The following is a 26,277-nucleotide window of genomic DNA, read 5'->3' as shown; positions in this document are numbered from 1 at the left end:
CATTATTACATATGCAGTTGCCATAGAGAGGAACAGAACCTTAACCACACAAAGTCCTGTCGGAAATATTACTGATACACTTTGGTTTTTGCCTTGAAACATCTTATGAATGGATCATGCGTATTTGAAAGTATAAAAAGCGCTCAATGCAGCATGTCCTCAAGAAGGAATTTATAATATTGTTCTTCGTCGTTGCTCGTATTCTGTCCTTCAACCAAACTGCATATCTATGCATACTGAGCAGGGCCCCATACGGCCCAATTTGCAATTCCCCAATTTACTGATGTCGCTTCAGATTTGTTAGTGCAAAAGTGGAGGCCATCTGCGAGCTGCAAGGGAGTGTAGATCTTGAGAGGAAATGGGACAAACTGAGTCCAAACGACATCAAATGTACACATTTTGGCTCACAGAGCTACTGGGTAGCAATGAGAGGTCTGTGCACTGACAGCAACGTGACGAGTCTTAATTACCAAACCGGCGCTCCACACTGTAAGCGATTTCTAAAGAGAGTTGTCATTTGAATAGATGAAAAGAGCCTTTCACTGGACTTGGCTGTCTCACTGCAGGTTGCGTCCGCACTGGACGACAAAGGTGTTGAGACCTCCCGAGGCAGCTCTAATCAATATTCTGTTATAATATGACACGGGATCAAATGGCAACATGTATACAATCGTCTTTGTCTTTGCTTCACGTTGACCTCTCAGCATCAAACGTAAACGTTTTCTCACTAAAGGGTCTCATAGCAGAGTCAATACTGGCTTTCAAACAGTCATTTGTGGCGCCCTCTATGGGTTGTGATCAAAATGCATACATGTAATACATATACAGTATTGTCAGTTGACCAGCCTATTGACCAATTAGTTGCTAGTTAGTCAGGAGCAGAGGAGTTAGCTTTCACAAATAAATACATACAATATACCCTACTGTTGAAAAGTCCATTATAAGGTTGGTTTTAGCAATACTATAATGATCACATATGAGTATACGCTATAACTACTTTTCCCTTCACCTTTGTGCTTCTCGCAGACACCCAAGGCTGTGATCACGCATGGAGGAAGTTCCATGGCCACTGCTACAGGTACTTCAGTCGCCGACACACCTGGGAGGATGCTGAGAAGGTCTGCAGGGAGCACAGCGGCCACCTGGCAAGCATTCACAGCTCGGCCGAGCAGAACTTCATCAGAGGTGAGCGGGACAGGAGAGAGTTTAAACTATAGGATGATGAGTTTTAGTGCCTTTTGCATTTCCTGCAATCTGGAGCATTTCCAAGTTGGCGATGCTCTCGAAATGTTGGTGATTGGAATCATCGGGAGCAGAGGAGGAGTGAGCAGAATCTCAAATACATAATAAATAAGATACATTAAATTAGATCGCTATAATGTTTTTGAGATTTGTGGCAACGCAAGCCGGTCCGTGGGTCAAAAAAAGGTTGGTGACCTTTTTGGAGCACAACAGAAGAATACATACCAACTAAAGTATCCCTGTGTCTCATTTGTTATTCATCCTATATTCTGACTTGTTTTTCAATTAAGTTCGGTCAGTTGAAAGAAAAAAAGTAGCTCTGTCTTCAACTGCTCTTGTTTGTTAGGTGTAACTCAAATTTGCTCTTCTGTTTTACGGTCTTGTCTCGCTCAATGGCAGCAGGATATGTATTGCTACACTTTTTGGCCCTCCGGGGTCTTTTTCTGTGCTCGCGGCTTGAAAAAAAAAACACCTGAGGGAGTCTGTTCATCGCCCTTTGGCGCTGTACATTGTGATGTAAGCGTCTTTGACACAGCATTTAATACGGTGTCATGTTCCGTCTGAGTGTGATTTATGTGGAAACAGGTGCCTTGCAGTGAGCTGATTTCGTCTGCACCCTGCAAAAGGGATAAACAAATCAATATTATGTGTGGAAATTGGATACAGTAAAACCAGCAATTTTAATCCCGCTTTAATGATTTCATTGTGAATGGACACAGCATAGACTTTGTCGCACTCAGGTGGTATTACCTCACTGACATCTGCATCACGACGCCTCTCTGTGGTGCTCCATTACCTCCTCACCTTGCAACCCGGGTGAAAATCTCCCATTTTTCTTCCACACGTGTATTTAACGGAAAAAAATGTAATCGCCTGAAGAATAGATGTCTCCACCCCTGCAATAAGAAGATCAGCGTCATTAGGGAGATTAATGAGCCTGGTGATGATGCTAATGAGATACAACATGATTGAAGCACTGTGGCGTGTGAGCACAAGCTAGCACAGCAAGATTAAACCAGAAACGTCACTGGTGACATTTCTGCTTTCACATGGAAACAGAAAAAGTAGTCACAGGGGACTTATTATTATGTGAGCACGATGTCGCTGTCTGCAGCTTCAGAGCAGAGTAATGGCTTACACAGGGAATCATCCATAATACACTTGTACATTAAAAGGTCAACCAAGCAGTGCACTTCTAGCTAAATCACAGCATCCTTCATTTGACCGTGGGGATTATGGGAAATGTAGTGTAGTGGAAATGTCCACTTCTGATGCAGTTTCCTCCTGCTCAGGTATAAGTCACGACAACACCTGGATTGGCTTGAATGATCGCACAGTGGAGGATGACTTTCAGTGGACGGACAAGATGGACCTGGTAAGGAAGCAGCTTTGTCACATTCATGGCTCAAAAAAGGTCATGTTATGTATTAACCTTTGCTGCTTGTATCAGGTATTCGCCACTATAGCTTGAACGGCAGCACAACCGCTAAGGTCCAGCACAAATCCTTCCAGGACGCTGGTCAACCTCTGATTTGTTTGGATATTAAATAGAGGGAATATAAATAATCTTTGGCCATAACAGAATCTTTTTTTTAAGTTAACAGTAATACTTACACTTTTAAACAATACTGACAGTAATACCAGTGTAAAAATATGTTAATTACTGTTGCCTTTACAAAATAAAAGAACAAAACATTTGTAATTGTCAAACAAGTGTAAAAAGAAGTTAACCACTGTTATATGTTACAAAGTAAAACCAATGAAAGACTGACTTTTTCTGTGAATTGTCACACAAGTGTAATCGCCATGCATATTCTAACATAAAAAAAACAATAATACATTCACTTTTTAATGTTCCTCCTTGTCACACAAGTGCAAAACGAAGTTAACTGTAAAACATAAAAATAAACTATAAAGCACTTCACCATAACTGAAAATAGGTGACTTCCTGTGTATTATTTGTGCTCTTGTTGATGCTGTTGGTTGTTTACTAACAAAAGCCAAAGAAAAAGCATGCAGAGAGTTAATCCTTTAATGAGCAGAGCACTCATGCTGACTTCTTGCATGATCAACTCAGTTTTGTGCAACTTTAGGGGTGGATTTTTTTCCCCAAACTGTTGTTATGTCTGCTGTGGGGTGTTCAACTTTAGATTCCACTTAATATTTGGAATGAGTAGCACCAAAAAAATGTAAAAAGATCAAAGAAAACCTTTCAGAGTCAAATACTTTTTGCTCACTAATCTGCAGAGATGTGATGTGGTTTCAGGTGAGAAGATGTGAGACGATGGTTTGGGTCCTGGATTTTCTTGACCTTAAGTAATAAATTGATAAATAATACATTTAGAGTTGTTCAATCAACCAACCCTGATAGACTTCAATGTGCTCTTTTTAGTAGAGTATAGCCAAATGGCAAATATCAGAGCATGGATTGTGTTGCATCACTAAATTTTCACAAGAATGTTCTCATTTTCTCTCAAATGTCAAAATTCGATCCACAATTGAGGGAATCTCTTCCTAAATCATGTCCTTATGCAGCAATACGAGAACTGGCGCACGAACCAGCCCGACAACTTCTTTGCGGGAGGAGAAGACTGCGTGGTCATGATCTCTCACGAGAACGGCAAATGGAACGACGTGCCGTGCAACTACAACCTGCCCTACGTGTGCAAAAAAGGCACAGGTGAGGAAACAGGAAGTCGTAGTAACTGTAAGGAAGCAGATGATTGTGAAAAATCACAATCGAAGATGCTTTAAAGGAGACTGTGATGGATCAAATCTGCTCTTAAATACTTAACAGTTTTTTAACACTGACCTTAGAAGTTCTCGCTCAGCTTTCAAAACTCTTGAAACAAACCTCATCAAGGTCGGCACTTGTAACTCCCCCACCCCAGCCCCACCACTTCTTCAGAACCTTGCATTGTGTTTGTATATCATTGACAAACACTTGCACTTCTGAATCTTTGGTTCCAATGGCTCAGCTAATATGAAATACTGTAGGAACACGACCTTGGGTCAAGATACCAATAGCTCCCGTGCAAAGTGTTACATCACTGCAGAAAACACTTGATGCATGTTTCAATAAGGTTCTTTTTGGGCTTCTACACAATAGAGACAGTGGAAACATTGAATAAAATTTGAAATGTATGTTTGAAATATGAAAAAGTAGCCATAAGTCAGTGAAACAAAACATTTTGATCAACCGCCATGTAAAAAGTGAACAGCTGTAAACAAAAACAATATTGTAACATTGTTAATCGTCATTTGCATTAACTATTTCTTCTGGGGTTGGCGAGAGATTCTTGTCATCCTCACAGTGGATATTTTCCCTTGCCAAGCAATAGGGGGAAAATCCAGGCCTGACATTGGTCTGCCGTTATACTGTATGTAGTAGCTGCATCAAGGCAGCAGCCGATTGTGGCTGTCACTGTCTTGGTCCCTGGCCTTGTCCTCTACCACCCCCTTCTCTGACGAGGCCCATGGCCCCCTCTTTGTTGGGACTTATGCCCCCCTCTCTGAGGAGGTCCATGGCCACGTCTATGAAGGGGTCCTTGTCCTCTACCAAATCTTTTTCTCTCCCTCGCCTCCATGACCACGTCCTTTCACTGCTTTACCTCTGATCTGATCTGCCTGTTCCATGCTGTTGGATGCAAACCTTACCAATATACTCTTACCACAATATGAAAGCAATCATCAGTAATTGGAGCTGTCATTCCTATCCATGAATATCCATCAATTGAGGGTATCCATGAATCTGTGCATTTTGAACCACACCATTTTTTTAACAATGGTACCGATACTTAGCATTTTGAGTAAGACAGTTGTATCATATGTAATGTGTATATTCCATTTTGAAATAGAAATACTATGATGTTAACTAGTGTCATTTTGTACAAGTGATTTAAGTTCAGTAATCAATTGACTTGCATGTAATGTGGAATTGCTTGGATACAATCAGTTGAAGAAGTGTTTATAGCAGGGGTCACCAACGTTTTTCCTTGTGAGAGCTACTTTTAGAAAATGAAAATGGCCACGCGCTACTCATTTTTGTAGAAATGATTTTTATACCTTATTTCAACCCAAACAAATCAAGTATGCTTGTTTTACCAAAACATTCACAAAATGCTGGTATCCACAACTCACATTTTATGTTTCAGAATACATTTCTTTCTAGTGTTCTCACATTATTAACTGAAAACCTGAATGAAAAGCAGGCTTGCGGGCACCTGATGTGGTCGTGGGGGGCTACCTGGTGCCCGCGGGCACTGTGTTGGTGACCCCTGGTTTAGACTTTAGTCTATTTTGATGATCTGTGTTGAGGTTTGTATGTGGAGTTTTGAAAGCTGAGCAAAAACTTCTGAGGTTAGCGTCAAAGTGATTGTAAAAAACTGTAAGATCTTACATGGACCACAAAGAAGGTGCTGTGTTTTTATGCAACGCCACTTTAAAATGTCAGCTCATTTACCCTTTAGGTGCTCTGGCTTAGAGCAGCCCTGCAATGGTCTGTCATTCCACTAATGTTTAGATGACTTTTTTGCACATTTCAAATTGGGGGGGACAGTGTGAATCTGCAGATTTGTCCGTGATGAATCATTCAAGACTGGCAGGCTCATGTATCATTCTGCCTCTGAATGATCAATTTTTTACATGTCGGACTCAACTGCAGCTTAGGGTCACTTTAAAAATAAGACACTGGCAAGCATTTTTCTACTGAAGTGTTCATTCTTTCTTCACAGTTGGTTCTGCATGATTTTTTATTCCAAAGGACCCATGCCCAGGAAGCAGGAAGTAAATGTGTCCATGGGTTGAACATGAACATACCCCTTCTAGGGAATTCACCCAATTGCACTTCAGTTATTTACTTTTTTATACTAGAAAGATGTTTGACTGTGTAGTTTGACATTTGCTAAATTGTGAAGCTGTTTAGCCTACATCATAGGATGCATGTCTTGCCCTAAAGTGATCCACATGTCATTTGGCACAGACACCGTAAAAGTTAGCAGCGGCAGGAATATCCACACATTACATGGGTATTTATTGGATCACTTTACATTTTAAATAGAGTTTGTGAAACTACTTCAGATGATCACCTCTCCATCAGAAGTGATACGGGGGTTTGAGTTTGCGTCGTGGTCCTCCCCCCGTGTCCATATTTGGTTTGGTTTAGTTTATTTGAACATGAAGGTTACAATGGAATACATCTCATGAATCATCCTTTCACAGTTCCACATGCCCAAAAGGAAAAGGAAGAAGCAAAGCTTATTTAATCCTACCCCCCATCCATTCCACATCTTGTACAGCACATATTATTCACCTCCTGCATTCCATGTCATATATTGATATAATAATCAGTGTAATAATAAATAATAACAATAAAAAACAAGCATGACAGAACAATCAGTGTAATGATCAAGACTCTTCTGCCTTGTATTTAGCAAACATCAACTGCTTGTATTGGTTTTTGAATTTGCTCATCTCGGTACACTGTAATTTAATTCCACATACAGAAATGCTGTGGGTTTTCATATAAGTGTTTTAAGTTAAATTTTCCCCTAAGGTCATATTTCTCCTCTGTGATGGAGAAATACTGTATGATATTGACTCCAGTGACACCCCAAGTGGTGGAAATGTGTATAATAATAGATGAAAATATGAATTTAGTGTTTCCAGTTAACCTAATATACATGTTTTAGAACTGTGGGAGGAAAACTTGTGTAAATTCATGAAAACTCTGAGATGAGATTCAAACTCAGAAGAAGCTGGGTGTGATGTAGATCATCATAATGCCTGATTTTGACTCCCTCAAAAAACAGCACTGTGCTGATGTCAAATGATAGAAGCATGAAACATGTGAACGGCTGTACTTTAACGGCATTGTCACAGTTTTTTATTCAAGATAGTGCATGATATGCCTCACTGAAATTAGGAAGACCAAGAAAGAATGAATGAATGAAAGATACATCGTGAGATGCACTGGGACACATCATCAGTGATGTTCCTGAGTTCATCGGGCGTTTCGGGTCTTTCAACATCATATGCCCTCACTCAGGTGACCCAGCCTAGGGTTGATCATTCCCCGGCTTGTGTCCCAGTAGCATGGGCCCACAGATCGCTCCTCCTGATCCACAGCCACCTGGAGGCTCTCTCTGCTGCCTCCATGGTGGACTTAATGGCTTTCCATTTTGCAGCCCCGGTGATGCCAAGTAGTGTGAAAACCTTGCACAATGAGCGGCCAGCAAAGCCCCTGCACCCTACTTCAATGGGCTCGCATCGTGCCTTCCACCCTGCTCTTAGACATTGCTCAACCAACTCCTGGTACTTTGACCGCTTCCGCTCGTTTGCCTCCTCTATACGATCCTCCCAGGGAACTGTCAGTTCTAACAGAAGCACCTGCCTTGAAGAGATTGACGCTAGCACGATGTCTGGCCTCAGGGAAGTTGCTGTGATGTGGTCTGGGAACTTGAGCTGCTTATCTAGGTCGACTCGGAGATCCCAGTCCACTGCTGAGGTGAGATAGCCAGCTGGTTTGGGCTGTGGTAGTGGTTGCTCTCCAGCCCTGACAAAGGCAATGTTCCTCTTGCCAAGCTGTTGCTTGTGGCTGATGTTTTTGGCCACGGCCTTGGAGATGGTTTCAGCAAGAGTCTTCAGCACCTGGTCGTGCCTCCAACGGTAACGACCCTCCCCGAGGGCTTTTGAGCAGCTGCTTAGGATGTGCTCCAGAGAGCCTTTCCTGGAGCACAGGGCACATGCTGGAGAGTCACTCATGCCCCAGAGATGGAGATTGGCTGGGCTGGGCAGGACATCATAAACAGCACGGACCATGAACCCGATGCGCTGGGGTTCTGCCTTCCAGATCTCAGACCAGGTCACCTTCCTCTCCAGCACCCCCTCCCACTTTGTCCATGCTCCCTGCTGCTGCATGCCCACCATCCTGCTGGTCCGTTCCTCCTCGACCCCTGCCCGCACCTCCTTCAGGACTAGCTCTCGTTTGTCCTTTCCATGTGCCTTCTCATAGCAAGGTTGAGGAATCGCACCCAGCCCAGATCGACCCATTGCCACTGTGCCCACCAGAGCCCTGTGTCTCAGCCGGGACTCAGCCACCACCAGACCATCTTGAGCCCTCCATTTCCTGCCAGTTCGCACCACGATGCCCGCTGATGCTACTTTAGAGTCCTTGGAGTCACGATAGAGCAAGGCCTCACTTGTGCGAGAGACCCTGAACTCCTCATCAAGGCTGCTGAAAGGGAGCTGTAGTTTGTTGGTCCTCCCATACATTGCTACACTGCATAGGCTGCGTGGGAAGCCCATCCATCTACGGAGGTAAGTGCTGATCCTCCTCTCCAGAGTCTCTACAGTCGACAGGGGCACCTCGTACACCAACAGAGGCCAAAGTACCCGGGGTAGGACGCCATGCTGGTAAATCCACGCCTTAAACCTGCCGGGTAAGCCAGACTTGTCAACTGCCGACAGCCACGTCTCAAGCTCCTTGATGGTGATTTGGATTGATGCAGAATCCCTGAGACTACAGTCGAAGATCTTGCCCAGGCTCTTGACTGGTTTCTCGGTAATAGATGGGATTGCCGTGCCATCCACAAAGAAGCGAAACTTGTCTACCACTTTTCCCTTCTTCAACACCATTGCCCTGGATTTAATTGGTTTGAAGCTCATTCTTGCCCAGGATATGAGCTTTTCCAGGCCCTGGAGTATCCATCTCCCACCAGGCACAGATGTCGTGGTGACGGTGAGATCATCCATAAAGGCTCTGATGGGTGGTTGCCGAATGCCAGACTTGGACAGAGGACCTCTGCACTCCCTTTCGGCTGCCTTGACTACCATGTTCATGGCCAGGGCAAAAAGGCTAACTGAGATCGTACACCCAGTTATAATGCCCTTTTCGAGCCTGTGCCAGTCAGATGTTGTGCTCCCAGAAGTGACTCTGAGTCTGAAGTTCCCGTAGTAATTCAGAATGAGGTCCTTGATCTTCCTGGGTACATGGTGACGGTCCAGGGTAGTCTCCACAAGCTTGTGGGGTATGGAGCCGAAGGCATTGGCCAGGTCAAGCCAGAGCACGACAAGGTCTCCCTTGCCCTCCCGCGCCTCCTTGATTAGCTGGGTGACTACTCCAGTGTGTTCTAGGCATCCTGACACGCCAGGGATACCACCTTTCTGGACAGCGGTATCAATGTAGGCATTCTTGAGGAGAAAGTCTGTCAACCTTCTGGAAAGGATGCTGAAGAAGATCTTCCCCTCAACGCTAAGAAGCGAGATGGTTCTGAATTGCTCCAGCTTGGTGGAATTCTCTTCCTTGGGTATCCAGACACCCTCCGCAAGCCTCCACTGATCTGCCACAGCTCCTCTGCGCCAAATCACACGCAGGGTCTTCCAGAGGATTCTAAGGAGTCCAGGGCAGCGCTTGTACACCTTGTACGGTACTCCACTGGGTCCTGGAGCTGATCTGGATCTGGCAGCAGCAACCACATCCTGGATTTCCTTCCAGGTGGGCTCGCCGGTGTTGAAATCGACAGTGGGAGATGGTATGTCCAATAAGGCACTGAGGGGCCCTAGGTCTTGCTCTCTTTCGGGGTCACTCAAGTTGTTTTTCAGGAAGTAGTCTACCTCCTCCTTGGAGCAGGCTAGATGCCCACTGCGCTTTTGCCCCAAAAGCTGTTTGATGAATCCGAATGGATCAGCTATGAAAGCAGTTCGCTTCCTGGCTCTCTCTCTCCTGCGTCTCCTGTGCCATTCAGCTCTACGCAGGGTAGTGAGTTTCCTCCTGATGATGTTTCGGAGCTCAGCCAGTGGCGGTTTCTCCTCCTCAGATGCTGCCTTGTACTGTCTTGCCCGGGACCGAAGCTCCTGCCGCACTGAAATTAGGAAGACCAAGAAAGAATCAATCTTTTATTGTCCAAGAACGGTTATTTTACTAAGGGCGCACCGCAACTAGAATACAATATATTAAACTGACAAAGTATGAATAAAAAGGCAAGATATTTCCCATCCAGGCAAGGTGTTGCACCATGCCTGATGCATACTGTCACAAGTCCCCAGCACCCTGCTCACCTCTGACCTTAATCAGTCGCTTACAATCACAGCAACCTTTTCAAATGCCCACACTTGCCAGCAAGTGTCTATTTGCTGACGCTAAGCCTGTTGAATTAATGGGGCAAGCTTGCCGGCTATACGCTGAGCATCCTGATCCTGATTTTTTAAGCATATTCTTCATCGGCAGACTCATCAGAGGCCCGCCAGGGGGAAATGGCCGATTTCCCTCAGTCCTCCGAATGACGATGATTTGAGAACTTTTACCTTTAGAAAAATGAATTAATAAATGGAATAATAAATGTGAATGCATAAATAAGGAATGGAAAACTGTGTATTATCAGCGTGTCTGCAGGCTTTTAAAAAGTGCTAAAAGGGAATACGGTACATGAAAATAAAAAAAATAAAAAATCATAAATAATACACTTGTTAAATGTAATTTTACTGTTGGATTTTTTTTCCAAACTATATTTTTTGTGTATGTGGAATTGTATGACTGTTCATTTGTGTTTATTTAGATGTATGATTCGTGATTCATAGGGATTATCGTCATTTGTAGTTCGGCAAAAATCCAAGCTTAAAAAAAAAATTGTATCCAAAAAACATTAAATACAGGTACCAGAAATTCTGCTTAAAAATGACTTCATACCTTCATTAAGTATATATGTCCTAAAATCTGAGCTATTCCACTTAAATTAAGCAAAAAAGTCTGCCTGCTCGCAACAAGTCAAATGGTGTTTAGGCCAAATAAATCACATTTTCTTGTTCTGTTGGATTATTTTGCTTATTTGAAGTAATATATCAATGTTTGTAGTACATATTACTTCAGATTAACCGAACTGGTCCAACAGAGGAAGACAAAATACTGTGTTAGTGAAAAATAAGTCTTTTTGAGATGTTTAATCTTGCTTATATTTCAGTTTTTGCACTGTTGACACCTTTTTAGTTTCTCGTTCCTATTCAAATGTTGTTGAATTGTCCAAAAATGTGTTTAGTTTTCCCCAACTCATTGTGTGAAGTAATATTATCATATGTTAATACTACTACTTCTTATATGCTAGTATACACTTTATACAGATGGGCAGCGGATCCTCCTAAGTTCCTCCTGTGTCCCTGCAAAGACGTCTTAATTTATGACGGCCATGTTTTTTGTGGTGATTTGGCGAAACACCTTCACATTACAGTGGGTGTTTTTGTAGAGCTGTGTGAGAATTTCAAGCCAATCCTACTTATGGAGGTGAAACTTCGGGGTTTAATAACAGCGCTGCCATGTGGTGTGTTTGGAGCAAATAATAGGGCAGACCACACAGCAGGAGTGCATATTTTGCCAAATTTTCACCCTTTTGTGTGCAGCAGTTCAGGAGTGAAAGAGTTTGCTTACACAAACGAATAGATGTAGAAGAAGGGGTGTCTTCATTTTTATATGTCGGTTGGATCAACATGGCGCAAGGGAAGATAACAAAGCATAGCAACAACATGGAGATCCGACAGCTGATATTACACACGTACATCCATAGTGCTTGGAAAAGAAGCTGCTATCTGCGCTGTGATGTTATCATAGTCAAAAAGAATGAGAACACCATTCACATTCATTGAATGCAGGACTAGAAACCCCTTTAGGAAAGTGTCAAGTCACCCAAGAATAGCTTAAGTGTGCCACTTGTTTAGCAAACCGTCCACCACTGTGCAGCGTCAACCACGAAGAAACACTGATGCTGCTTTCCAAGAGCAAGCAAAGCCCTCTGAGTATTTTACAAAATAAATAGTTATGATCTTTCTGTAAGAAACCAAGTGAAACGGCCGCCTCCCCCCTTCAGGGTGATATTCTCTGTTACACAAGTGTCTTCACTGCCATCATAACTCAATTTAATGACATTTTCCTTTATCCTCACTTCAATACTTTTTCTCTTCCCTTCCCTCCTGCTGCTGTTAGAAATCATTCAGCAGTGCACTGAGGTGAAGTTTATGGAAAAATGACCTTTCAGCGGTTTATTTGTGTCTGAAATGGGAGGGGGAGGGGGAATTGGCCTTTCTGTCTGCATTAAACTGTAAATTTGGGAATTTAATCAGAATTAATGACATTGTTTTGTCACTTCATAAGGAGCTTTTAGGACAAGGGGAATGTAATTAAGAGAGGTTGTCATTTTGTGACCACTAGGGGTATAATTGTGCATACTGTACAGTCGTCCTTCATTTATCGCTGTTAATTGGTTCCATGCTGCTGTTTAAGGAGAGACTCATGATGCACTGTAATCGCTGTATGAACAACCAGAGAACACATGCAGTGAACGTTAAAACAGGAGCTGCTGTTGGCCACTTTCTACGCTGCTAACCTGCTGCTAGCACTCAGCTACAATCAACTCTGGCTGACTTAACACACGTCACTTCCCAGACCCCGCATACAAGTGACAGATACTGTATTTCACATCCTCTGAATGCCTTATATTTGTATTTTTGTTTATTCTGACATTTTTATCCTTGAATATGCTTAATTTAGGCGAAGAAGATGTAAAATAATAATCATAATAGGCCGTACTCAATCACGAAATGAAGGACGACTGTACTATACTTGGTTGGCAAACAGTCTAGTGTGTACCCCGCCTCTTGCTCAAAAAGACAGCTGGGATAGGCTCCAGCAGACCCGCTACCCTACTGAGGACAAGTGGTATAAAAAATGGATGGATGGATATACCTGGGTTTTAAGGTCACAGTTCAGTTCATTCTTGGTACACAAAGGGATCAAAATGCAAAACGTAAAACTGCATAACTTTTGTGTGATTGATTTTGTGAAACATAAACCACTGCTAGCAGGTAATTCCCTAATGAATACAATTATCAAATGAAAAATGTATACAGTAAAATAATATATAATAGTTTCTTCTTAATAAAGTCGAACGGTGCATTCAAGTACCATAGTAACAGTTTGAACAGTCTGAATTGGTAAATTAAAGTGATTTCTTACCTGAGGTCACCAGCAGTGACATGTGACTATGAGCACTTCCTGTCCCTCACTCAATGTGTACTGTGGTGGAACTCACCTCTGTACCGTACCGAATGTTCCATATCAAAAAATAGAACCACTTACTAGATTGTATTTCTGTGCAATTGTCTCACAGGAATATGGCTTCAAATTAGTACTGACTGTGGTTAAATAAAAAAAATAATAATAATAATGATGAGTGTTGCTTTTTTCATCCCCAGTGCTGTGCGGCGCCCCCCCTCAGGTGGACAACGCCTTCCTGATCGGTCGCAAGCGTTCCCACTACGACATCCACTCCACAGTGCGCTACCAGTGTGCCGACGGCTTCCAGCAGCGCCACGTACCCACGGCCAAGTGTCGCGCTAACGGCAAGTGGGACAGGCCGAAAATCATCTGCACAAAGTGTGAGTTTGAGAGGATTTGAAAACTTTTATCAATAATTGCAAGAAAAAAAAAAGATCACAGTGGTCGACCCCCTTGGTTTACTGCGAAATAGGAAGATCTTTATTAATGCGCTTCATGATTGAAGATGTTTTCATTTGAAACTTGGGCGGAATCAAGCATCTTTCAAGAGAAATCTTAAATCATACCCTACATCAGTCAATCAAACTGCTCGATATTGTCGTATATGGTCAGTTACACTGATTTGAAGTTGCTTCTATGTCCAATCATACAGTTTTTGGTACACTATCTCACAAAAGTCACTACACCTCTCACATTTCAGCAATCATTTGTATTACAATACCATCATTTCCAGACTATAGAGCACAGCGGTATATAAGCCACACCCACTCATTTTAAAGAGAAAAAAAGATTTGCTCGTATATAGGCCGCACCGGTCTATGAGCCGCAGGTGTCTACGTCGTAACATGGAATATTTAGTACACCGAAAGATGTTACACAGAAAGATTTTTTAAAGTTTTGATTAAATAAATGCTTTTTTCCAAAAGTGCGTATAACACGGCTGGTTAAACAGTAGCCGACCAGAAAAGTCATTCATCGTCTTCATCCTCCTCCTGGGAACTAAAACCACTAAAGTTGTCTTCTGGTGTCAGAATTGAACAGCCTCATAATTTCTTCGTCACACATTTTGTCAGTCCCTCTATCTTTCATCGTTGCTCTCCCATTGGTGATAGTGGATGTTATGACACGCTATAAAGAAAGACACTCTAAACCTTGCAATCCTACCTCCACTCAATGTTCCCAGCGTCACTCATTAGCGCCGCTGATGAGACATGAAATGCTTTTTTCATCAGAGTTCAACATCTGCCGTGGTCCAAGCAGTCCAAACAGTAGCTATAGTAATTCTACACTTGATCAAACTTATTTAAAATTTGTCAGATCAAAACACAATCTCTGCATAAGACGTGATATTAGCGTCTGCTTTACTCATCCAATTGAGTACTTCCTGAAGCTGCACTCTAAGCATCATGGCTTGTATAGCAGTGTGAATTTACTATCCACTGAAAATGACTCAACACACAGCTATTACTGTCTAAATAGCTGGCAACACACATGCGTACCAAGATAATTATGTCTTGCCTACAGTCAAGCATGGCCTGGTCTGCATGAGTGCTGCCGGCAGTGGGGAGCTGCGGTTCATTGAGGGGAAACATGAATTCCAACATGTATTGTAACATTGTGGTGTAGAAACTAGGCTGCATAGCAGTTTTCCAACATGATAAGGAGTCCAAACACACCTCCAAGCTGCTGAGGAAGGTGATGTTGATGGAATGACCAAGTCTGTCTCCTCCAGACCTTAACCTAATTGAGCACCTGTGGGGCATCCGCAAATGGAAGGAAGGTAGAAGAGAGCAAGGTGTCTGACATTCATCAGCTCCACCAGTGATGTTTTCATGGAGGAGCGGTAGAGGATTCCAGTAACAACCTCTGCAGCTCTGGTGAAATCCATGCCCAAGAGGATTAGGAAGTTGTATGACATCCCCATCAGCAGTGTAGTGCATCAGCAGTGACTTTTCCCCCCACTTCGTCCCGTGAGAAGAGTTCTGGTCAGTTTTTGGTGTTGAAAAAAGTAGTTCTTGCTAATTGGTAGGGTCACTAAAGCAAAGCGTTTTGTTTCTCAAAACAATATGCATTCAAAAGAATAACACATTTGCATCACAAAACCGTTTGACACGAAAAAGTCAGACCTCACAATCGCTCTTCGTTATTTTCTTCTCCCTTTGTATCGCTGCGTGCTGCCACCTGTCAACTGTTGCGTATGGGTTTCACGGTGTTTACATGATGACTGCTGCGAGACAGCTAAAGTGAGAGCTAGAGTGGCATTGGCACAAAAGAAAATATCTAAAAAATGGTGCGGACTTGTAATTATCTGGGCCGTAACAACAACAACGTGTCTGAATTGCTCTGTATATTCCATCGCTTTCCTGTCACGGACATTGCTATTAGGCATAGACTTGCCATATTGGCTATAAAGTGGGAACCAAAGTGGCAAGGATGAAACAGCTTTGTGTGTGTGTGGTGCACACTTCAGCGAGGACGATTATGTTCCTATGTGCCCAAGACAGAGGAAGAAACATGTTTTGAAGAGTTGCTCCAGCACCCCAGGTAGGGTAATCTATACTAGCTAATTAGATGCCAGCTAGTACCACCTTGTTTATTAGCGGTATTACACTTCGCCGTTACAAAATATTATATGATGACTGCAGTTATTGTTATAGTACTGTTACTTGGAAGTGTGGTCGTCTCCACATTTCTGTGAGTATGCGTCAAGTCACAATATGTGCAGTATGTGCGTTTCTAAAAAAAAAAAAAAAAAAAGAAAACTGACATAGATGTCCAGTGTCTTTTGGAAATCAGTCAAAATAACTTGGAAAAAAGTCATCACTCACTCCATCGTGTTTTTTTTCGTTGTTGACTACAGCCTATTATTAGTAAAAAAAAACAAAAAACAAAAAACACATATTTAAGCAAATGTTATGTATTCTTGGCCTAAATTAAGCATTTTCAATTAAAAAAATGTTCTAAATGAACTAAAATATAAATACAATTATAAGACATTAATGAACAGTAGTCCACAGTGGCCACTAGGTGTCACTAGTGACACGCACCAGACTCAATCACCAACACTGGCTTTTATTCATTTAGAATTAGCAGTGAGATGCTGTCCTCTCTACGACACGCTCTTCTCCAGCACATATCTGCTGCTGTGTGTCGGACGAACTGAAAACAGCTCCGTGACCCACTTTAAGGTCCCGACCGACCAGTTGAGAATCAATGGACTCTCTGCCCGTTCTAACTTCATCTGACGAAGTTCGGCATCAGTGTATTCCAGGTCATAAAAGTACCCCTTTGGTTTTGTTCTAAAAGTAATGTCGCCATCACTTGTTGAGTCGTCAGACGTGTGCGCAACAGAGATACGCATGGAGAGACAATAACGCAGAGCGATTGTGAAGTCTGCATTTTTCGTGTCTAAAAGGTTTTGTGATGCAAATGTATAAGTCTTTTGAACGCGTATTGTTTTGAGAAGCAAAGCACTTTACTTTTGTGACCACACAAATTAGCCGGAAATACTTTCTTATACACCAAAGACATGTAAAAAATAAAAAAATAAAAAATCTGACCTATCCCTTTTGGCCAGTGCTAGATAACAATGGCACTCACACTAAATATTGACACTTCACTGTGAGGTAAACTCACTTGTATTGCCAGCTATTTAAACAATAATAGCGGTGTGTTGACTCATTTTCAAGAGATTTCAAATCTACACTCTAATACAAGCTGTACACTGACTACTTTAAGGTATTTTTTAATTTAGTTCCTATAGCTATAGTATAAAAGATATAATAAAATGCATGCAGAACTGTGATTAGTGTACTCACATTTGTGAGTGTATTTGGGGACAGGTGATTAATTGGGACACGGCGTCTTTTAGAGTGGATGCCATAATGTGAGGAAATACAACACAGCAGGGATTCTCAAACTGGTATCCGCGAGCCATAACTTGCAATAAATGAATGAGGCTATGGCTTCGCATTAAAGAGGCCAGTAAAAGAAACATTCCGAGGCAATAACTCTCACTTACTGAACATTAGGGTCAGTGAATTTAAAACCGACATTATTATGACACACGAGGTCAATCACCCACTGCACAACTCCTGCTGCTAATCTGAAAAACACAATGGACACATATTTAATCAATAAAGTCAGAAAAAAGAATCCTGCCAAATTTAAATTATTGTCATCGCCGGCGGCCTTCATTTTTTCATTTTTGGTTGTCATCTCATTACAGCACGCTCTAAGAATCACTCATCAAAAGATCTTTTGAGCTGTCTTATTTCTTTTTCAGCTTTCAAATAAACAATATTTTTGTCCCAAATACATTTTTTAAATGGCACACTCAGACTTTGTCTGTTTTCGTGTAACCTTTCAGTGTAGTTATTGTGGCTGCACTTCAGAGGAGAGATAAAGGCTGCATACACACATAAATATTCAACTGGAATCTCATTTCACTGATGGGGGCAAGAATTATGACGCCTTTATCTAAAAGGGAATTAGATTCTGGTATCTTTTGACTGACTTGTGTTTTTTTTTTTTAATACTGTTGTTATCATTCATTGCAGACGACATTTGTTTGTTGCCATAGTAGACAAAGAGTGAGTTAATTTGCCACTACAGCCCAGGAACAAGCTTACGAGTGGGTGGCAGTACTGATTACAATATTCCAATATTCCTTCACTGTGGTGGAAAGTATTCTTGGCTTCATCACTTTGACATCCTCAACACTAGTCTACCTTCTGTGCCGCTGTCAGGCATGGATCCATATTTGGTAACCTGTAAGGCGGGGGTGGTGTCCAAAGTGCGACCCGGTGACCATTTGCAGTCCGCGGATCGTTTTTTATGGCACACTGTAGAAAGAAAAGACATTTTTAATAATAGAACAAAAACCAAGAAAAATGTTGATTAGAAAAAACCTCATAAAAAAAAAATACATACTCAAATGATCATGTATACTAACTAGTAGGGCCGCACGGTGGTCTAGTGGTTAGCATGTTGGCCACACAGTCACGGTCTGGAGATTGAGAAGACCGGACTGTTCAATTCTCCCTTGGGCATCTCTGTGTGGAGTTTGCATGTTCTCCCCGTGCGTGCTTGGGTTTTCTCCGGGTGCTCCGGTTTCCTCCCACATTCCAAAGGCATGCATGTTAGGTGAACTGGCGACTCTAAATTGTCCATATGGACACATGGATGTGAGTGTGAATGAGTTTTTGTCTGTGTGCCCTGCGATTGGCTGGCGACCAGTCCAGCGTGTACCTCGCCTGTCGCCCGAAGTCAGCTGGGATAGGCTCCAGTATACCCCTGCCACCCTAATGAGGAGAAGTGACATAGAAAATGGATGGCTGTACACTAGTATATATAAGTCTTCTAATACTCTAGTTGCTTGTATAGGGTTAAAACGTTTCATTTCCAAGTATAATCTGTGCACACACACACACATTTCTTATACACACACACATTTCTGTCAATAGAATCAGTCTGTGGCAGTGTCAAACTATCACCATCACTTGTATTAGCAGTGTAGGCAATAATTTCAGAATAATGCATTTACATTATAGTACAATAATGCAATTACATATATACAGTAATCCCTCATTTATCACGGTTGATTGGTTCCAGACCCGACTGCGATAAGTGAATTTCCGCTAGTAGGATTTAATATTAATAAACAGATTTTTTTTTTGTAGTCAGAGCAGAGAAAACCTGTTTATGACTTTCTAAATACAATTTTTACCATTATTGGAACCACACAGACACGGAATGACACCCCTATGGTCAACTTTACACTCATGTTACCCAAGATGTACACCAGATATTAGATGTACTCGGAGAAAAAAAAAGCCATTTCAGACATAAATAAAATTGGTGCTTGTGTGCGTTTCAATGAATATCTTCCAGACGTGTGGACAGGAAGTGACATCGGGGATTCAGAGTTGAGTTATAGCTGGAGTACGGCCACAACAGTAGCCCATGTTATGATGATGATGATGGCTATTATTGTTACGTTATTATTGTGCCTGTTGTGAGATGAATAATTGTGAAATAATAAAAGCCTGTCGTTGGCGATCGAGTCGGGGGCGTGTTACTAGCGACACCTAGTGGCCAGTGTAGAATTTAGTTCGTCAATGTCCTTTAATCCCTTAAACTGTATTTGTATTTTAGTTCATTTAGAACATTTGTATGCGTGAAAATGTTTAATTTAGGCCAAGAATACGTAACATTTGCTTAAATCTGCATTTTTTTCACTAATAATAGACTCCAGTCAACCGTGAAAAAGTGATCATTTAGAAGTAATTCTTTTTTGAAAAGCGCGATGCAGTGAGGGAGATAGGTTGGAACCGCAATGGAGCAAAGGACCACCCTATGCAGTTACATGCGATAATGCATTACACGTACTCGGCGTACTCAAGGTTGCTGAAGGTGACATTTTTCTTAACTGTCATACAATTAGACGTAGAAAATAGATATAGAAAATGAATTGTACAACATATGATAAAAACAATTATAACTGTCGCAATGAAGGCATAAAGTTGAGTTGTTTTGTTTTCAACAGTCTTAATTATTGCACAGAAGTGTGAAAAGAAGCTAACCACGGTGTGTAGCAAAACAATAAAGCATTCTACCTTTGAATCGTACACACTCGGAGGCGTTCCACGATTGACATTCCCATCTATTGACCCAAGTGTGGCTTCCTTCCCCCCCTGCTTCCTGTCTATTCCCTCCACCAGCTCGACGGGCCCACCGGTACCGGCGCCACCACCACCACCGCAACCAACACCAGCACAAAGGCAGACGGGAACGCAGGAAGCACAAGCGGCACGGCCACCGGGACGGAGGGCACCACGGCAGGGAGCAGGACCACAACCAAGGCCACGTCTGAACCAAAAGAAGATCTCCTCAACCTTCCTCCTATGCCTGTTTTCCTATTTATTACTCCCCCCACCTTCTCTTATACAGTACATGTCCTGTCCTAGCTTTGGCTCCACCCCCTCTATCATAGTGAATTCAGAGGTCTGCCAAACTGCTGTCGGGTCTCACCGGGACAATAGCAATCCCTTTGTATCTCTTTTACTTTCAATTTGCCCCATTTTCTTGTCTTGTGCGTCTTTACCCACTTCCTGAAGGAAAATGACTCATTTAGTTTTCAAAGGCTTCTGCATTTGTTTCTTGGCTTTGGTGGAGAAGGTTCTAGTTTTATAGTTTAGTGTTGTCTTGTCTTGTGTACAGACTTTTACTTGAGGGACACAGCTCATTCGGGTCCATCGTATGGCCATCATTCAGAACTGGCTTTGTTTCCATGGACAGCAGCGTTGACATGCAACTCATTTTGTCATCACCTCAACCTGTAATAAGCTCACACTGGAAGGAGGTAATAACCAGATTAAGACATGAGCACAATTCTGATTGAAAATGTGTCCGAAAGTCAAGCGTTCCGGCAGAATTGTGGATGGCTTGAGAAGGTGCCCTGTTGTGTTGAAAGCAATTGTCGCTGTCCGTCAAGCTGTCACGCCAGATATCAGCCGACCGTGTCGTAAAGTCGTAATATTATTTGATCTTTTTCTTCCTGATACAACACAGAAAAAGTCACATTCTCTAAAGTTGTAATCTAATCAGAATGAAGTCGTAATGGTGCGGGAGAAAACGTTATATTTTATCCACCAAAAATAATGATCAAATCGTTCAAAAAAAAAACTTGTGGTAATATTTGAATTATTTCTAACAAAATAATGCAATTTTTGTAGCCATATTACTACTTCATTTTCATAAATATATAACTTTTTTCTTGTAACGTTGCAACTTTATTCTGATGAACTGCTATTTTTCTTCACAAAACAGCTTGTAATATTACAGATTTACTGTCATAATATTATGACTTATTTCTAGCAAAATTGATAGTTTGTTTGCGTAATATTGCGTTTTTTGTCTTACACTTATCCTCAACTTTATTCTCATTAAATTATTTTTTTTCCACACAACGTTCCAACTGAAAAATACATTTTTATTATTATTATTATTATTATTACTTATTTTCTTAGAATATTAGGACTTTATTCTCATAAAACATTTTTTTTTACAACACACACATCATAACATGAAGAATTATTTCTTGTTATGTCATGACATCGTTTTCATGAATTGCATTTTTTCCCCTCACAAAATTAACCTAAGATCATAAAAAGTGTCTTGTAATGTTACAATTTTATTCTTTTAAAATTTTGTGTGGTTTTTTTTTCCAATTTCTTTCTCTATAGATTTCCAGATATTTAAAAAAAAAATGTCTTGTATTATTACAATTTTATTTGTGTAATATTATGAGTTTATCAACCTTAATTTCGACTTCATCTTTCATCAAATTTGGATATTTTTTCTTGAAATATGACAACTATTATACTATATTATACTACACTATATTACGACTCGTAAAACGACAACTCACACGTTGTCACAGTAAGAGTTCTTTCTTGTAATTTTGCGCCGTTACTCTCATGAATTGCATTTTTTTCCCCTCACAAAATTAACCTAACATCATAAAAAGTATCTTGTAATGTACAACTTTATTCTTTTGAAATGTCGTGTGTTTTTTTTTTTTATCAAAATTGCTACTATATTTTAGTAACGTTTTCGTTTCTTTATTATCATAAATGTGCGATTTTTTTTTTCTGCCATAGCAACATTTTTCGTTTCATGTTGCGTCTTTATTGTCATAAATGCACGATTTTTTTGTGACTTTATTCTCATAAAATGTAGCTTGTTTTTAATGCAAACCTGCTACTTTATTTTCGCAACATTCCGAGTTTTTTCTTGTCATGTTTTTGAAAAAAAATGATCGTAACATTATTCACATAAAATTACCATTTTTTTCTCTTAACGTTATGATTTTTTTTTTTCTCCATATATGCTAACCTGTTTTATTTTCCATAAATTCTCACAGGAAGATTCTAACTCTCGACTCCTCAGACTTTTGCAACTTTAATTGTATCCTTTGTCTTGTGGCACAACACAACAGCCATCCCACCTTTATTGTGGAGAAATTTTCTTTGCGGGGACATTTTGGTTGATCGTCACAAGATGCTAGAATGAGCTCCTTTCGCCTTTTTTACGGTGTGTGTGTGTGTGTGTGTGTCAGCAAGTAGATAAGAAGATGACAGAGATAAATGCTTCCTTATGTGGCGTTCGCGGTTCTAAAGAAGGTATTGAGTCAGATAGAAGAATCATTGCTTTGCTCCCCTTCACTGACAGGTTAAAATTATGTTTTTTTCTTCTAAATCCTCCAGTTAATGCTGCAGCTTGTGGGATTATGTCCAAACCACTGACTCCAATGTTATCATTTTCTACTATTTCCCCTTCCCCTACTTCTTACTTTAATACTGTTTTTTTATCACTGCTCCTCACCAGGGACTCATTTCGCCACCTTTACTGTCTTCTTTATATCACACGGAGGAGCACACACCACTTTAACCGTCTTTAGTCGTAAAACAGTACCCTTTATGTTGTCCACCAGCGTGTTTCCACTAAGCGCAACAGTTCTGACTTGATTTTTCAATGCAGAATAGTGTGACATCATAGCAACACAACAGTGTAATGACTGTTGGTGCTTTTCCACTGCATGGTACCTACTCTGCCCAACTTGACTGTATTGCTATTAGGGCGTTTTTTTGTTGGTAAAAGCCGCTACTGCTAGGTACTACTGTACTGTATTGGGACTATCGAATCGAGTGAACCAAGCTGGAAACAAAAGGACCACACGTCACGAAGAAAGAACAACAAATGTTGGATGTCCTCCATTGCTGTTTGCTCTTTTTAACATTTTACTTTAATCTTTTTGAGCAAATGTATGACATACTACTTTCTGGTAATATTACAGCTTCATTCCTGTGGTATTTATTATTTTATTTTTTCTCTTTTTTTCCACTTTCAACTTGTCCTTATCAAGGGTCACCGCAGCAAGTCAATCGCATGAATGGTTTTGGCTCAGTTTTCATGCGGGATGCTCGTCCTGATGCAACCCTGGCAGGAAATTAAACCCATGCCGTCTGCCTTCTTATAAATTAACACTTTTCCTTTATTCCTAACGTCCTTGTCTGTCTTCATTGGCGGCTTCCACTGTGTGACGTTGCTATGATGTCACGCTATTTACATAGTGGAAAAACAAGTCATATCAGGAATTCCTGTTCCAAAGTGTACCACAGATAGTTGAAGTGTACTTGTAGTACTGAGAGAAGCACATGAATTCTCTGCCACTGTTTGCCTCCTCTCACCTTGGTGCTGACGGAGAATAACAGCGGTCATCCACCTCTTATCACTTTAATTCATCTTGTGCATGTCTAATTAACAAACCGCATTATCTGCTGCACCAAGAGGTGGGGTCAGCTTGACAGACACACAAAGGAATGTCCAGACAACGCACACACGTCATCCGAAACAGCACAAGATATCTTTTTAGCATGTCTTTTTTTTTTTTTTTTTTTTTATCGGAGCAGAAAATGCACTCAGAACTAATGAATGCAACGTGAAGAGCTGATTGTGAGCTATGGAAGAGGCGAGATTGGATTCAGTGACTTATCATTTTGCATCTATTGTGCCCGCACACGTAATTAATGGCACATTAAGACAGAAGCCTAAATGAAGGGAATCAGCAGCACAAAGACAAAACATTACAATTACACATAAAAGTCATCACAGTACTAGAATAAAGTCATAATATTACAAGAGAAAAAGTTGTATTTTCTCACAAATAAATGTCATTTTTATTTAATAAAGTCTTAATCTTACGAGGGGAAAAAAATTGCAATCTCATACGATTTTTCATATTGGGACTTTTTCTTGTAATGTACTTTTTTTTCCAGCAAAAGTCCTACTTTTCTTCTTGTAGTATTGAGTTTGGTGTCTAATAATAATACTCAACGTTTTTTTCTGACAGAAGTATGACTTGCAATTGAACTGCAAAAGCCAGTTTAACAGGAATAAAGTTGTAGAACTATAAGAAAAAAGTAAGTCACAATCTGATGAAAAGTTTTAAAGTTGTAATATTACAAAAAAATTAAGTCATAATTTTACCAACAAAGAAACCTTTTTTTTTTAAATGAACTTCTAATCCAATCGACATATTTTATGACAGTAAAGTCACTGGATCCCCAAATTGTTTGTTTGTTTTGACATTTACAAAACAATCAAAAATATGCGTTACATGCTTTACTTTGGACAGCCACAACGATGACAACATAAAAGAACACACAAACATAAAATCAATTTGATACGTAGTCAATTACTTTTGTGCTATTACAGCTTTTTGAGTCAACGCTAACATTCAACTTATTTGCCTTGCTTTAGTTTCAGCTGCATTGTTTTGCTTTCTCATTGTGATTACTACTGTATCATCAAAATGTACACCATTTTGGGTTGTAACGCACAGCTCTGCCTCTAGTGGCGTCTGTGTGGCATTGCAACCCTGGATGAAATACTGCAATGGCGTGAAACAGATATTGTGTGACTCCTTGTATTCTTTGTAAATACTTAGCTTTTTTTTTAAAAAACAAAAACTTTCTGGGTGTTTTTCTTCTGAGCCTTCCTCGCACATTTTCATTTTTCCTTTTTTGTTTAATGGGGAGCGAAACAATGTGGCTGTGTGAAGATGCTCCATGCATATCTATTCATATTTATTGACGTGTTTTCTTACTTATTTGTATGATATTCTTTACATGACCTGTCATCATTAAAGAAAGCCCTTGTTTGGATCTGTTTTTGGCTCTGTGACTGTGTTTGTTTTTTGGCTTATTTTCCAAGTCGTTCTATTACAAGAAAAAAAAAAGCACATACCTCAAGAAAAAAGATGTAAACCTATGATAAACAAAAATATTAAGACCAAAAGTAAAGAAAATTTATAGATTAATTCATACATTAATACGTTAACGTATTTATTAATAAAGTTTTAATATGTCAGGATACACCACTATCTGTATCTGTATCTGTATCTGTTCCCCCATCTAAATGATCAGTATCCGTATCTGCATCAACCGGAAGTGGGCGTGGTTTAGCCGGAAATGTGTGGGGCTTAAATTGGTACATTGTTTTAAGTCTGAAATTAACATGAATTGATCAGAAATTGCTATAATATTGTTTATTATTCAGCCATATGTGTATGTGTATAAGTGGACTGTCAAACGTATTGCTTTTTAGTAGGGCTGTAAAAAAATAGCACGTTAATATCGGTAACTATGTTATTTCAATAATTACGTTAAATTGTTTAGTATTTAACTCATACGCATCATGGCAAGCCAATGCTCTCTGTTATGACGACAGCAGCACAGTGTAGCTCCCCACAGAGTCTGTCGCTCCTTTATAACTTTATTCTGACCTGAACACAAAAACAGCAGTGGAATTCAAACACCATATATGTATTTACAACTCTAAGCAAACTAAATAAACGTCTGTAGTCCATTCGTATTTGCAACGACACTTTCTCGGTTCACTTGACAGATCGCGAGATGCATTCGCGAAAACTCCGAACATCACGTTAACGTCTTTATTATGTGTGTATGTGTGTTCTAAATCGGGTCACTAACAAGGTGGCCACTGAGGACCACTTGACTGCAAGCTGCATCTGATTTTTCGGTTGCTATTCTTGTTTAAATCACACTTACATGTAAACTGGAAATGACTATATTAAAAAGCACTTTAAAATGTGTACAAAAGACTGTTTTAGCAGTGCCCATTCTCTTTTGTTCCTTTTAAATTAACATGTGATTAAACGTTACTCCCAATTACAAAGATTAGATGGGCCCCTGAATGCACCACGGCAGCCGGGGAGCTTTGAGAGTTGTCGTAATATGGACTATGTTTTTGATGTTCAACTAACAGTGTTCATCTATAAAAGTGAGTAACATGGTTATTTCTCATTCGTTCAATGTGTTGTGTGCCTTATAAGCATCCAGCCGCCGAGCTGGTCACTAAATGCTGAGCTAAGTTAGCCTCGTCAGCATTGACACCAATTCATGATATTG

General features: G+C 40.6%; 1 protein-coding gene across 2 annotated transcripts in view; it reads left to right on the top strand.

Annotated features, from left to right (window-relative positions):
- ncanb (neurocan b) overlaps window positions 1-25,006 on the top strand; it is a 202,194-nt gene extending 177,188 nt beyond the window's left edge. For both annotated transcript variants that reach the window (XM_054789127.1, XM_054789128.1), the window contains 5 exons: window positions 1,027-1,185; window positions 2,535-2,617; window positions 3,778-3,922; window positions 13,480-13,662; window positions 20,005-25,006. In XM_054789127.1, coding sequence (XP_054645102.1) covers window positions 1,027-1,185; window positions 2,535-2,617; window positions 3,778-3,922; window positions 13,480-13,662; window positions 20,005-20,156 — 722 coding nt within the window. In that variant the 3' untranslated portion in view covers window positions 20,157-25,006. The remainder of the gene's footprint in view (window positions 1-1,026; window positions 1,186-2,534; window positions 2,618-3,777; window positions 3,923-13,479; window positions 13,663-20,004) is intronic.
- Window positions 25,007-26,277: the final 1,271 nt, after the last annotated feature.

Source organism: Dunckerocampus dactyliophorus, chromosome 10 (genome assembly GCF_027744805.1).
Source record: "Dunckerocampus dactyliophorus isolate RoL2022-P2 chromosome 10, RoL_Ddac_1.1, whole genome shotgun sequence".
NCBI lineage: Eukaryota > Metazoa > Chordata > Actinopteri > Syngnathiformes > Syngnathidae > Dunckerocampus > Dunckerocampus dactyliophorus.
The sequence above is the reverse complement of the archived record's forward strand: the minus strand, read 5'-3'. Positions and strand labels throughout refer to the sequence as shown.